We start from the raw sequence: 12,800 nt of genomic DNA, 5'->3' as shown, positions 1-12,800 counted from the left end.
ATAACCTTGGGTAAATTACGTAAATTTCTTGAGTCTCATTCTTCTCATCTGCTGAATGGTGAATAGTACGGTAATGGCACCTTCTTATATGTCATTTATTGAGCACTTAGTATGTGCCAGGCACTGTGCTCAGTGTTCTCCAATTTTCATTTCCCCTCTTATCTACTCTCCTTTACTCCCACCTACCACTGCTCTCTTCCTGAATTCCATTCTTGCCCCCGTGTTTTCTACTTTCTACTCTCTAATCCTTTTCCTTCCTTTTAACTCTCTCCTTGTTCTTTTTGCCTTTTCTCCCCCTTTCTTGTTCCTTTCTCCTCTGAATTTATTTTGTTGCCTTTCTCCCTTTTCTTGCCATCTTTCTCTAATTTCTCTGTCCCTTGGGCTTGCAGCAGTGTTACAGCAGTGCCCCATGCAAAGAGCATTGGTAGGTAAAAAGACTGCAGTGTTGTCATCAACAGAGGCTCAGAAGTACAATAAAGACAAAAACAGATCCAGGCCCCAGGGTCAGCAGATGTTAGTCAAAAATTGTCTACAGTGAAAAAGCCTGAAACAACAATGTTCTGGTCAATTGACTTGTGATACTACCTAAATAATTCCTCTTTCCAGTAGAGCTCCAGTCTGAATTGAATATTTCTATACTGTCTGCCTCCTCCCCTCTTTCTTCAGGCAGGCCAAGATTTCTCTGAGATAGAATGTTGAGCTTCCATCCACTCCCCTAGTGGTTTGGAAACCAAAATGTTAAACCACAGCCTTCAGGCTTAATCTGGGAGGTCTTTTTCCTCACCACTTAATGGGTGTCAAATTCCCTTTTCTTTTTCCACAAATAATATCATTTCTCTCTCTCTCTCTCTCTCTCTCTCTCTCTCTCTCTCTCTCTCTCTCTCTCTCTCACACACACACACACACACACACACACACACACACACACACACAATTTCTGGAGTGCTGAAAACCAAGAAGGCCTACTAGCAGGAGGATGCTGTATTTTCTCTTAGAGGCTTGACATAGACATCATGGAACAGAGAGTTTGCTCCCTATGAGAAGCTGTCCAAGGCTTCACCACTTCCCTATATAATTTATAGGTGATAATGTGATGATCTGTTCATTAGTCACTATAATGAAAACAGCTCACACTGTTTATAATTCCCAAAGTGTGGTAAGGAACAGCCGATATATGAGGGAGTAGGCTCCCCTTCAACAGGGGACATTTACATTGGACATTCAGAAATACTTCCTAGATGATTTGGTAAACATTGGATCTCATTTTAAAGGGAAAATGGATAATCTTCTTTCCTAAGAGTGTCTAAAGAAATATTTAAATTTTTAGTATGGGAAATCGCATTCGAGTCAAAAGGAAGGGAAATTGACAAGATGAATTACTACTGTAGTCACTTGGGAATCCTGGTGTCCTTACATTAAGAGTTGATTTCTAAGGCCTGTCTCCTAGAAATCCTCCAAGTTGGGATGCCTGGAAGGCATGTTCTGGCTCTGGCTGTAGCTAGGTTATTAGAAATGTAGTCAGGGAGACCATTTGTTCATTTGGTTAGACTTGCCTGTTCCTGTCTCAGGAAACACGAGGGGCACAGGGACCTGGAAATCCCATGTGTTAACCCATATCATGACCAGGAGAGATGAGTAGTTATCAGGATGTCAGGATTTGGGGGGAAAATAACAACCTTGTTTCTCTTCACTGAAGTACTAGAAAGAAAAACACCAAGCTCTTCTTGGAGAACCTGGTGAGGGGAGAGCAACCAGAGACATTCTCTTGGGCTTATTGTAAGCCTTGCCTCATTTCTTTCCTTCCTCTGTCTCTTTCTCAGGTACCGCATGCACAAGTCCCGGATGTACAGCCAGTGTGTCCGAATGAGGCACCTCTCTCAAGAATTTGGATGGCTCCAAATCACCCCCCAGGAATTCCTGTGCATGAAGGCACTGCTGCTCTTCAGCATTAGTAAGTGCCTGGAGGGATAAGGAATGTCCCTGGGGGCCTAGGTGCTCAAAGAAGAACTGATTTTTTCATTAAAGAGTTATCAGCTCCTGGACTTTTCCCTTTCTTTTTCACCCTTCCTGCTCCACTCTCCCTTAGCATCATTTTACTTAACAAGGATAAATTTCTTAGCTAGAGACCAATTTCATTGCTAAAATTCATCTTCCATTAGATTTCCACCTACCCTGAAGCTCTCTTTGGGACAAAGCCTTTTTGGCTGATTGTAGCAGACCTCTGAAGTTTTCCATACCTCTACCATAGAAACAGGCAAGGACCACCTCATATTTCTTGTAAGGCAGAAGGGATTGCCTCCTGGAAGGAACTTCTTTTTCTACTAACAGGAGAAGGTCTATGTAAAAAACTCAGACGGGGTTTATTTGGCAGCCAATGAATGTTTCTTTAATGTCTCTTCTAAGCAGAGTGCTTTCTCAGTTGAAAAACAAGTCAAAATTTGATATTCAAAGTTATGTATTTTGTCTAAATCAGAGCTGCTCTGTGGACAACATAAAACCATAGGTACTAAGAAATGTGTAGATGAAAAAACTAAAAAAAAAAGGAAAGGCTCAAGAAATTGTATTTACTTGATGCCCTTCAAGTTGGGTCTAGCTAGCCTTTTCCCTAAGAACTTTTTAGCAGGCTGAAGGCCCTAGACATACAGACTTCAACTACAGGAAACCAAGTAGATGGTTCCCTCCTTGTGGGGGTGGGGGTCAAGTCTGTGGTCAAAAAACTTGGTGCTTTGTCTAATGCTCCTTTGTGGGCATGCTTCCCCTCCCCATTCTGTCTTCATCCCACATCAGTTCCAGTGGATGGGCTGAAAAATCAAAAATTCTTTGATGAACTTCGAATGAACTACATCAAGGAACTTGATCGTATCATTGCATGCAAGAGAAAAAATCCCACATCCTGCTCAAGGCGCTTCTACCAGCTCACCAAGCTCCTGGACTCTGTGCAGCCTGTAAGCAAATGATGGAGGGTGCTTTGTCAGGGAGAACTGCCTGATAGAGCCAAATGATAATATGTGCTTCTAGGGTCTGGCACCACCTGTTGGGAGGTGCTTCCATTCCCCTGTTGCTTTGAGTGTGGTCCAGGAAGAAAATGCAATGGAGAAGAAATGAACACAGGTCACAGTATCCCAGCTGGATGTTGTGAAAGAGGTGGAGGAGTTGAGAACAGAGCAGTTGAGACTCAGGGAATGGCTTAGAGCAGATAAGTTCTCTAGGCAGACAAAACAGACCTGGATGCTTTCCCCTCTCCTTTGAGTCATGTGTGTGAGTTTTTGTGCATGCAGTTTGTGTTTGTGAGTGTGTGTGTGTGTGTGTGTGTGTGTGTGTGAGAGAGAGAGAGAGAGAGAGAGAAAGAGAGAGAGAGAGAAAGAGAGAGAGAGAGAAAGAGAGAGAGAGAGAGAAACAAGCAGGAGCCCTGGGGAAGAAGAATACCCAGTCCTGAGTCAGAGAGTTTACAATGGTGTAAGAGAGCTCTTGGGAGCCCTTAGTGACTCCCTGGAGATCATTTAGTGCATGAGTGTGCACGCACACACACACACACACACACACACACAAGACCAAGGACAGGGAAGGAGAAAATCAAAGGTGGGAGTAAGAGCCTGATAGAAGCCAACTCTTTGTCAACCTTGTTTTCTTGTTTCCTCCCTCTCTTATTGTCTCCCCTACAGATTGCACGAGAGCTGCACCAGTTCACTTTTGACCTGCTAATCAAGTCGCACATGGTGAGCGTGGACTTTCCAGAAATGATGGCAGAGATCATCTCTGTGCAAGTGCCCAAGATCCTTTCTGGAAAAGTCAAGCCCATCTATTTCCACACTCAATGAAGCTTTGGAAGTCCTTATTTCCTCACCCCACCACACTCTCCTTTTCAGATATCTTCTGCCTGTTATAACTCTGCACTACTTCTCTGCCGTGCCTTGGGAAACTCCCTCTATTGATGTATAGTCATAAATATGTTCCTGAGTCCTATATGCTAGGCTTTTTTTTCTATTTTCCTTCTTTCTTTCCCCCTCTCCCTATCCAACCCTCCCATGGCACTTTCAGACTCTGCTCCCTGACATGACTTTTATCTGTGTTTTGAGTGGTGTTGTATTTCTTTAAATCTGTGATGATCCTCATGTGGACCAGTGTCAAGTTGTGCTTGTTTATAGCACTGTGTTGTGTGCCAGCCACACAAACATTTACTCACCTAATGCCATGGGAAGTTTAGAGAGCTAAGAGTATCTGGGAAAACCAAAAGTAAAACAAACAAACAAACAAAAACAAAAAAAACTTGCTAGGGTATTGTTTCTTTTAAAAATATAAAAACAAACAAATCCCCAAAGAAGCTAACAGTGACTAGAATAAGGTGAACATTGTAAGACCATGGGAAGTCACTGCTATTTTCCCAAACCCTCCCTCCCAGACTTTATTTTCTGCCAATAGCTTTTGCCATTAGAGGGCCAGATGGCCCCAGAGCTGAGATGGTGGGGAGGGGAGAGACAGATTTAAGACAGGACAAAGAGGACAGCTAAATCACCAGTACCTGCTCACAGTCTTGGGCCCTGAGATCTAGACTGCTCAACTTCAGTGCAATTCATTGTACCAAAAATGTGCTTCTTGTTTGAAAACTTGTCTGCATGTGAATACCTCCCCCATCCCAATCTCTTTTTCTCTCACCCCCTGCCTCCACGCTCAAATTGACTTTCAATAGTTTTTCTAAGAACTTTGAACAAATGTTCTCTTTAGCCCAAATTTTGCCACTTCCACTGAAGAGTCAGACCAGCAAGAAAAAGAGCAGAGATCTGACTTTTTTGGAAGGCTGCATTTGGATCCAGGTCTGCTTTCCCATTTATGGGCCAAGGAGAAACTTGGGGCTGGAATTAGAGGAAAAGGAAGTGGTGGCTTGACTCTTCTCCACTTAGGACACTGAAGAGTTGATCCCTCTTTGCCCCCACCTTTAAAAAACCTGAATGCTTTCAGCCTGACCCCATGCAGCTGCAGGGTCCTTCCACCTTCCTTCAGTGTTTTGTGGGTCTGAACTTCACCAGCCACAGTGGTGAAGCTTGTCCACTTCTCTAGACATGTTCACAGACTCTCTGCTAAGAGCCCCCACCATGAAGAAGGCTAGCAAGCCAGCAGATTTAACATATATTTCAGATGTCAGTAGACTAAAAGACTTCTTACTAAGTGTCTCTCATCAACTATCATATCTTCTTTGGAGCCCTTAGACAAACTGGAAAGAAGGCATCAACAGGATTGGACAAGCTGGGTGACTTGCCCTTATCCCCCAGAGATGGTACCTTCCCACCAAGTGGAGAAATGCCCACTTTCTCCTTCAGAGCAGCTAAAGGGGCTACCCATATTAAGGTTAAAGAGAAAATTCAGTTACCAGGCTGGAATAAATGAGGTACTAAAACCAGAAACCCTATAAGTGCTCTGCTTGCCACCCAGCATATTCACTTGCAGAAGTCATGGGAAGAAGAGAAAAGAAACCAAGAGGAAAGCTGAAACATTGAGACTACAGAACCATGGCCTCCTTTGGAAAGGTCTGGTTGGTGTGGCTCCAATGGGCTGCCACCCATGAACTCAGGGTGTGTTCCTGGAACACTGGTTTCATATAGTTCATTGGCACACTTCTGTTCTGTTGACTTTGTCCCCAAATCCCAAGTGCAGAGGGAATGTCCACTTACTTTCTCATCTTGGCCACTGCCGCCTCACTTAGCTCTTAAATTCATCTGCTAAACTCAAGAAATTAGAAGCCAGTCAACAAAATGCCCATTTCACTTGGTTCACTTTATTTGTTGAGAAGAGAGTTTCTGAGTGATATGATATGATCTACATGGGTTTCCTCCCCTGATTTCTGTGTTGATATTAATAGCCAAAAGAACTTGCAAAACAGTTTCTTTAAATAACAACGGAGAGGGGAATGTAAGATGGGTGATATACCAATTCAAGACTGCTGGATAAAATGAAAACTGACAGGTTCTCTCTCTTTCTGGGGTAAGATAGACAAATTCTGATTTTCTTTCTTACGACACCATTTGGCTTATATGAGCTCACAGGATCACTTTTAGCTATTTTAAACAGAAAAAAATACAACATTCTTTTCAGTTAAACTGGGTTACATTTTAATAATTTATTTACATCTGTTTTGAAATGATCATCATTTGTGGTACATGGACTTGATGATATCATTCTAATACCTCTTCTTGTAAAGAATAGAGTCTCTCCTTTCCATTTTTCTATCTAATTGTCCTTATGAATATATATGTTTTTCACTTGTAAAAGCCTAAAATCAGTGTAATTAAAAGCAGCAACAACTGGATTACTCAAAATTTCTGAATGACAGGACTAGGGAAAACCAGCTTAAACAAGATTTTAGGCCTACTGTTTTTGCAATGGGGATTCTATGAGAAAAAATATTTTAGCTTGACTTTGTTCTCCCACAGATGAAAGGGGGATTTGTGTTTTCTTTTGGCCATTGATGTTCCAGCCAATGTAATTGACAGAAGTCTCATTTTGCATGCACTCTACAAACAGCGTTGATGTGGTTGGTACACTGTACTCACCGGTGAAGGATTGTCCACCCAAACCCACTCACCTGGTGAACTAGAAGATGAAGATCACTCACCAGACAAGTCATGCAGGCTATCTCCAAAGAAGTTTTCAGTGTTCAGTAGGGATGGAGAATGAGGAAAAGAAAAGAAAAAAGAGCACCAGAGAGAAGGCCCTGTCTGTGGACAGCAGGCAGCTGATAGGGTCACAAATTCTGTGGTCAAAGAAAAGAGTCATGTGGCAGTTTCAATTCTTGTTTATTGGGCAGTTCACCCAGGCCTAGCATATGAACTGAAATGGGGATTGGATTCTTTGTTCCATAGATTTTCTATGCCACAGACAGTGTCATTGTTCTTGGAGAGCTCGTTTTTGTTTTGTTTTGTTTTGTTCTGTTTTGTTTTGTTTTGTTTTTAATGAGAAATGGATTTTTTTTTGAAGGATTCTGTCATATCTTTGAAAAAGAAAATCAGTAATACCTATATTTTTATATATGTTCACTAGCACTAAAAAACAAACAAACAAAACAAAAACAGTTTCACTCCATCCCTCTGTCCTTTGGGTAGTTACTGAGGGTTGAGAAATAATGTGGTGATGCTAAAGTCCCCTCTGTCCATACTTTATTTCTAAATGTACATATACATATATGGCAAGAATAATTCTGTTTGTACTTTAAGAGAAAGTAGTCCTACCATCCACATGATACTACCATTACACAAATGACCTAACTTTGAGCTTCAAGTAGCTTCTGTTTGTTTCATTAGGCACAGCAGAGACATGGCCTTGACCTCTTTTCTCCCTTGATATTTGGCTCAAGCCACTCCCTTTACCCCTTTCCAACCTTGTGCCAGGGTTGTGCTTTATAAGATTGTCTCCAGACAACTCAGTAACTATTCCTGCATGTTCCCTGCATGGCCCTGAGAAAACAAGTGGCTGACTAATTATCCTGTGCCAGTTGCCCAAATGAAAGGTCACTGAGCCAAGGGAGTGGCCTTCATGCTCAACCCCCTATAAGGAGTCATGGGAATCAGGAATGTTAAAGCACAGGATCAAATCCCAAAGTTAAAGTCAAAATAAGCCATTTTGAATGTGCAATTTCTTGTAAAAGGAAGTTTTTACCCCTGCTGTCTTTTATAGGCAGTGCTGTTCTCATCACTAATCTCTTTGAGAATCTTTGAAAGATGTTTTAAAAAAGACAAAGTGATGAGAGCATCACATTATGTAACCAAAGATTACACTGTATCTGCTAAGATACCAAAATTTTTGAGGGCAGGAATGGAGTGAACATTAGTGCCTCTTTGGTAAGCTATCCAAAGACAGACTAAAGGACTTTGCTGGTGACTGACTTATAAGAGTTCTGTGGGTTCCCCCACACACAATATACATGGTAAGAAGAGTAGAAGATAATTTCAAAAAAATGGGATTATGGGTCCTTTACTAAGAAATATTATAAGCAGAACTAGCTTTCTTTTTCTCCAGTAGTTGTTCAGCAACTTTTTAAAGCTCCATCGTTGCATGGTTGGAAATGGAGCTTTCTTGGCCACTGTGTTTGCTTGTGCCTATGTTAGTTTATCTGAAGATGTGAATCCCTTGCTGAGAAAGGGAGCATTTAAAGGACTAGATTTTGCACTACAGGGACAGCAGGCAGAAATCCTCATTTCTGCCCACTTTGGAAGACACAAAACCTTCTCTGCAGTTTAAGGCAGAAGATTGAAATATATTGTACATGAGTATTTGTATCCATGTTTCAAAATTGAATTATATACATATATATAAATGATAGATGATAGATGATACATAAGTAGACATATGATAGACATAGATAGATATAGATATATAGTTATAGATGATATAGATATAGATATATAGATATACCTATAGATATAGATTATATAGATATAGATATATAGATATAATATGTTCTGATAGCTTTACCTTTTTCTGCACCTTTATTTTTGGTTCCAGGTCACAATTGATATTATGTACTTGTGATAGAGACTGCAGTTCCATTTTGGAAGCTCTCTCAAAAGACACCTGGGTTGATCAAATAACTAAGAGATCTCTGCCCCTATTGGGGCCTGACCCACAGGCCTTGCAAAGGAGCAGAGGGGGGGAAATTGTAGGGTACATGATGTATTGCACTTTACTCTCCCAAACTGATGAATGTTTAAAGGGTGGTGAAAACTCATTGGGAATGACTGGGGTTTACTATAGGGAAGGCCCAAACTTGGGGCCAAACACCCACCAAAATGATTAGCCAGTGGCCCCCTAATGGGACCTGAGCAGTTGGAATAAGGTAGGACATTCTTTGTTTTTCATCATCCTTGTGAAAAAAGGACAGTTTACTGCACTTGGGAACCTGGAGCAAGTGCTATATCTTTCACATAATTTACTCACCTGTAATCGAGGTGCTCTTGCTACTGGGTGTCTGTGTGCTTTAATTATGGTTTGGGATATGTTCTGTAAAGATTTTGACAATGAAAATGTATTTTTCCCTGTTATAAATTTGTCAATGTACTAGAATATCTCTGTAGGTACAGGTCTGTCTCTGCTCACAGGTAGGGGTGGTTTTCTTCAATTAAGAGATTGACACTGGGGTCTGTTGCTCAGAGCCTCTCCCAACTCTCACTATTTCTAGTTGAAGGCAGAAAATTTCACATTTTTCACCCCTCTAGACACTTCAGCTGAGGTAACAAAACAGTTGCAATGTTCCTGCCCACCAAATTAAGTGGTAAGTATTTGAATTTAGCATGTTGACTCTGAAAGGGAAAACACCCTTTGACTGAGCTTCAATTTATCCCCAATTGGTTTGGCCAGAAAGTAGGTAATATGTATTGATTGGTTTCTGATCCCAATTCAGTATAGCAGAGGCCCTTGTTCCATTCTTTATCCCACTTTTCTTTTTGCCTCTTATGGAATTAAATGAGAAACTATGGACTAAGTGACCCTTGTGGCTTAAAATAGTTCTTATATTCACTACTTAACAAGGCTGTCATATAGCTACAGATTCCATTGGCCACCAAAGACTAGAACACACACATAACCCAAAGAAAAGAAAATTTTGAAATGTTGCTGCTTCTCTGGTGGTGTCCTCTGGCTGATGCTTCATATTTTGGGACTGTGTTTCCTGTACAGCCAAAAGGGCAAGCCTGCAGTCTCTCCCAACCTTAGCCCTTGATGCTCACTATAAGGCAATGAAGTGCCTGTGGGGTTGTCCTATCCTATAAGCCATTCAGGTGCTGAGAGTAGTCACAATTGGCATGGTTCAAGCTAAAAAAAGAGTCCCTTCAGAACTCAGTGACACCCTTCTGTTTTCTCCTAGACTGGAACATTGATTAGGGAGTGCCTCGAACATGACATTCTTGTGCTGTCCTTGAGATTAATTTGGCAGCAGGAGGGAGCAGACTATGTAACCAGATGTAAGAATTAATTTTGATATTAAGGGAAAAATAAAGAAAAAAAGAGAGGAAAAAGCATCATACGATTTTTCAAAAGAAACATTAATTTTGCTTGAAAATTGTTTCAATGAGGCTTCAGTTCTCACAGCAGCTCTTGGCCTCCACTGGGCAGCAGGACCAGCCCCAACTGCTAGTGTTCTATTCTCTTTTTTGTAATCGTGGAATCTTTTGTTGCTCTAAATATAATTAAAAAAATGATAGAAACTCATTTGTTCAAATACATGTGTGACTCTGGGTTTGTCTCTGTCTCTGCTTTCAGAAATGTCATCCATTGTGTAAAATATTAGCTTGCTGGTCTGCCAGCTAAAACTTGGCCACAGCCCCTGTTGTGGCTGCAGGCTGGAGTTATTGTTAACAAAGAGACTCTAGAAAAGCTGCTAATGTCCTCTTATCACCATCTTTAATTTGTTAAAACATAAAACAATCTAAAATTTCAGATGAATGTCATCAGAGTTCTTTTAATTAGCTGTTTTTATTGGCTGCCTTTATTGAAGTCAAGATTTGGTATCATGCCCAGTGACTTCTTATGCTACTTTGATTATTATTATTATTATTATTATTATTATTATATATTTAATCTTTGCACAGGGGTTATAAATTTGACCTGTGTTGGCCTTAGCATAGGTTGATCTGGGGCAACTAAAATATCAAAGGGTCTGGGATAGAAAGCACAGATGAACACTGGTGGCCCATTTCAACTTCTCATAGAAAACCCTGAGCTTATCAACCAGGAAAAAGCCACACAAAATCCAGCTGTTCACCATCATTCTCATCTTTGTGGGAGCATAAAATGGGTGTGGGCTTCACTGACCTGTTCTTGTTGAACTTTGGATAAGGAATGGGCACGTTCACATCCTCACTGTTTTTCAGGGGCCACATGATCCTTGACCACCCAGGTAAAATTCAAGCCAACATTCTTTTGGGTTTTCAAAAGTTCAAGCAAGGTCCTTTCCTGTCTCATCTCAGTGAGAATACTTATGAAATCCCAAAATGAATTTCTGGGCTTGAGATATAGGCCATCAATGTGGTGTGACAGATATGTTAAGGAATAATATGAAAGCTCTTTATGCTTCATGTCCTCACCTGTAATAAGGGTTGCCACAGTGTCTCTCTACTGGACTGGGTTGGGGATTCAGTAAGAATGCATGTGACCCAGCTGGTGGGCTTATTTCTCTGGTTTTGCTCCCTGTTTAAATGCCAGAATCCCTAAAAATGATCCCTTATTAAGCCATGTTTTTCACTGACCACCTCAGAGTAGATGGATTTCTCAAAATTTTCCTGAGAACAGTGCTCAATGGACAAAAGAAAAATAAGAGATTCCTGGCAGGTGTGTTTGTGTGTGTTTATGTAAGAGAGAGACAATATGTATGTTTGTGGGTTGATGTGTAGGTTATTTTCTCTTGAACCTATAGACAGTGACCTAACAGTCATGTTACTTGGTTTCATTTACTGCTCAACCCCTGCCTAAACTAACAAGGTAGTTAGCATCCACCATAGGTTTTCAAAGGAGTACCAAAGCACACAGGTCAGGGAGACATATAGTGGATCAAAAAGAGCTTGGAGGCAGGAGTCCTATATGTGAGCTAGTGTATAACTATGATTCTGACCTGGAAAACCAGCTTTCCTTTTCTAGACCTTACTTTTCTCATCTATGAAATGAGTGTATCTGAAGGTATGGAATAGGACTAGATGAGAAGGGAAACACCTTCCAATGTGGACACCATGGTTACTGCGAACAACATCATCTTTCTTAAACATGGTATGAAGGGAAAAAGAAAGGGCCGTTTGTTATCCTGAGAACATAAAGTTTTTCTTTTGTTTGTTTGTTTGTTTGTTTTTCACACTGTACAACTCCCTTCAGTGCTCACAACCCACAGGTAAGGAGGCTGGCAAAAATTCGAGGCTGGAATGTACTCTAGCATGGGTACACTATGAGGGGCCCACAGACAAGGGCCTACCATTAGAACATATAATTTTGAAACTAGAATATACATGTTTGAACTCAACAAAAATTTACTGAACACCTAGGAGGTCAAAACAACAATTGAGTTCTGTGTAACAGATGCTGTTAACCTCTTGATGAATGGGGAAAAGGCTGAAAATTGAAATAATTTGTTTATAGGTTAGGTGATCTTATAAATAGTAGAGATAAATAAGAGTTAAATAAGTCACAGGCCATGCTTTCAATGGAGAGTACTAAATGCCTTATTGCCAGGCCAGTCTGGGACTTCAGCCTATCACATCCATCCCTAAGGCAATATTGGGATAAATTTTGTTTTATTTTTGTTGACTTTTAGAACTAGAAGGGATCTTAGCATCTATCCCCAAGTTTTTATTCTTCACATGAGGAAGCAAGGCCAAAAAACTTGTTGAATTAGAACCTGTGGTAAGGGATTAGCCTTAGAATATTCAGCTCATGGTCCATTTATGTTCCTACCAGTGGCATGGTACATTGGCAGAACACACGAGAACCTCTACTACCCACTTGCACACTGGCACAGAGTCCTGGTGAGAGAGCCTCCATTTATCATCTGTAGTTTTCATGTATACAGCCCAAGGGTTTTGTACTCCAAACACGGCACCTACTTCACCTACCATCCACTCCCAGAGGTTTTTTGCATGCAGCTGCAAGAAAGGTTGAGAGGAGAGAATTAATGAGGGAGATAGAGTAGGGATTGCAGAAGCAGTGAGAAACATTTGAAAAACACTTAAGTATGAAAACCTAATTTTTTTTAGATAACAAGCCGATGCAGGTGATTCAAATCCTCAGATATTCCTGCCACCATTTTTTTTCAGGCCACAACTTCCCCTTTT

General features: G+C 40.9%; 1 protein-coding gene and 1 pseudogene across 1 annotated transcript in view; one reads left to right on the top strand and one right to left on the bottom strand.

The window, feature by feature from the left end:
* Positions 1–4,191, top strand: part of AR (androgen receptor) — a 141,030-nt gene extending 136,839 nt beyond the window's left edge. Inside the window, exons 6-8 of the mRNA XM_087813309.1 lie at positions 1,821–1,951; positions 2,788–2,945; positions 3,663–4,191. Coding sequence (XP_087669435.1) covers positions 1,821–1,951; positions 2,788–2,945; positions 3,663–3,818 — 445 coding nt within the window. The 3' untranslated portion in view covers positions 3,819–4,191. The remainder of the gene's footprint in view (positions 1–1,820; positions 1,952–2,787; positions 2,946–3,662) is intronic.
* A 7,636-nt stretch (positions 4,192–11,827) lies between these two features.
* Positions 11,828–11,957, bottom strand: LOC148090514 (small nucleolar RNA SNORA42/SNORA80 family; annotated as a pseudogene).
* Positions 11,958–12,800: the final 843 nt, after the last annotated feature.

This window comes from Miniopterus natalensis, chromosome X, assembly GCF_054644295.1.
Source record: "Miniopterus natalensis isolate mMinNat1 chromosome X, mMinNat1.hap1, whole genome shotgun sequence".
In the NCBI taxonomy this organism is placed as follows: Eukaryota; Metazoa; Chordata; class Mammalia; order Chiroptera; family Miniopteridae; genus Miniopterus; species Miniopterus natalensis.
Note: the sequence above shows the minus strand (reverse complement) of the source record. Positions and strands in the feature narration are given on the sequence as shown.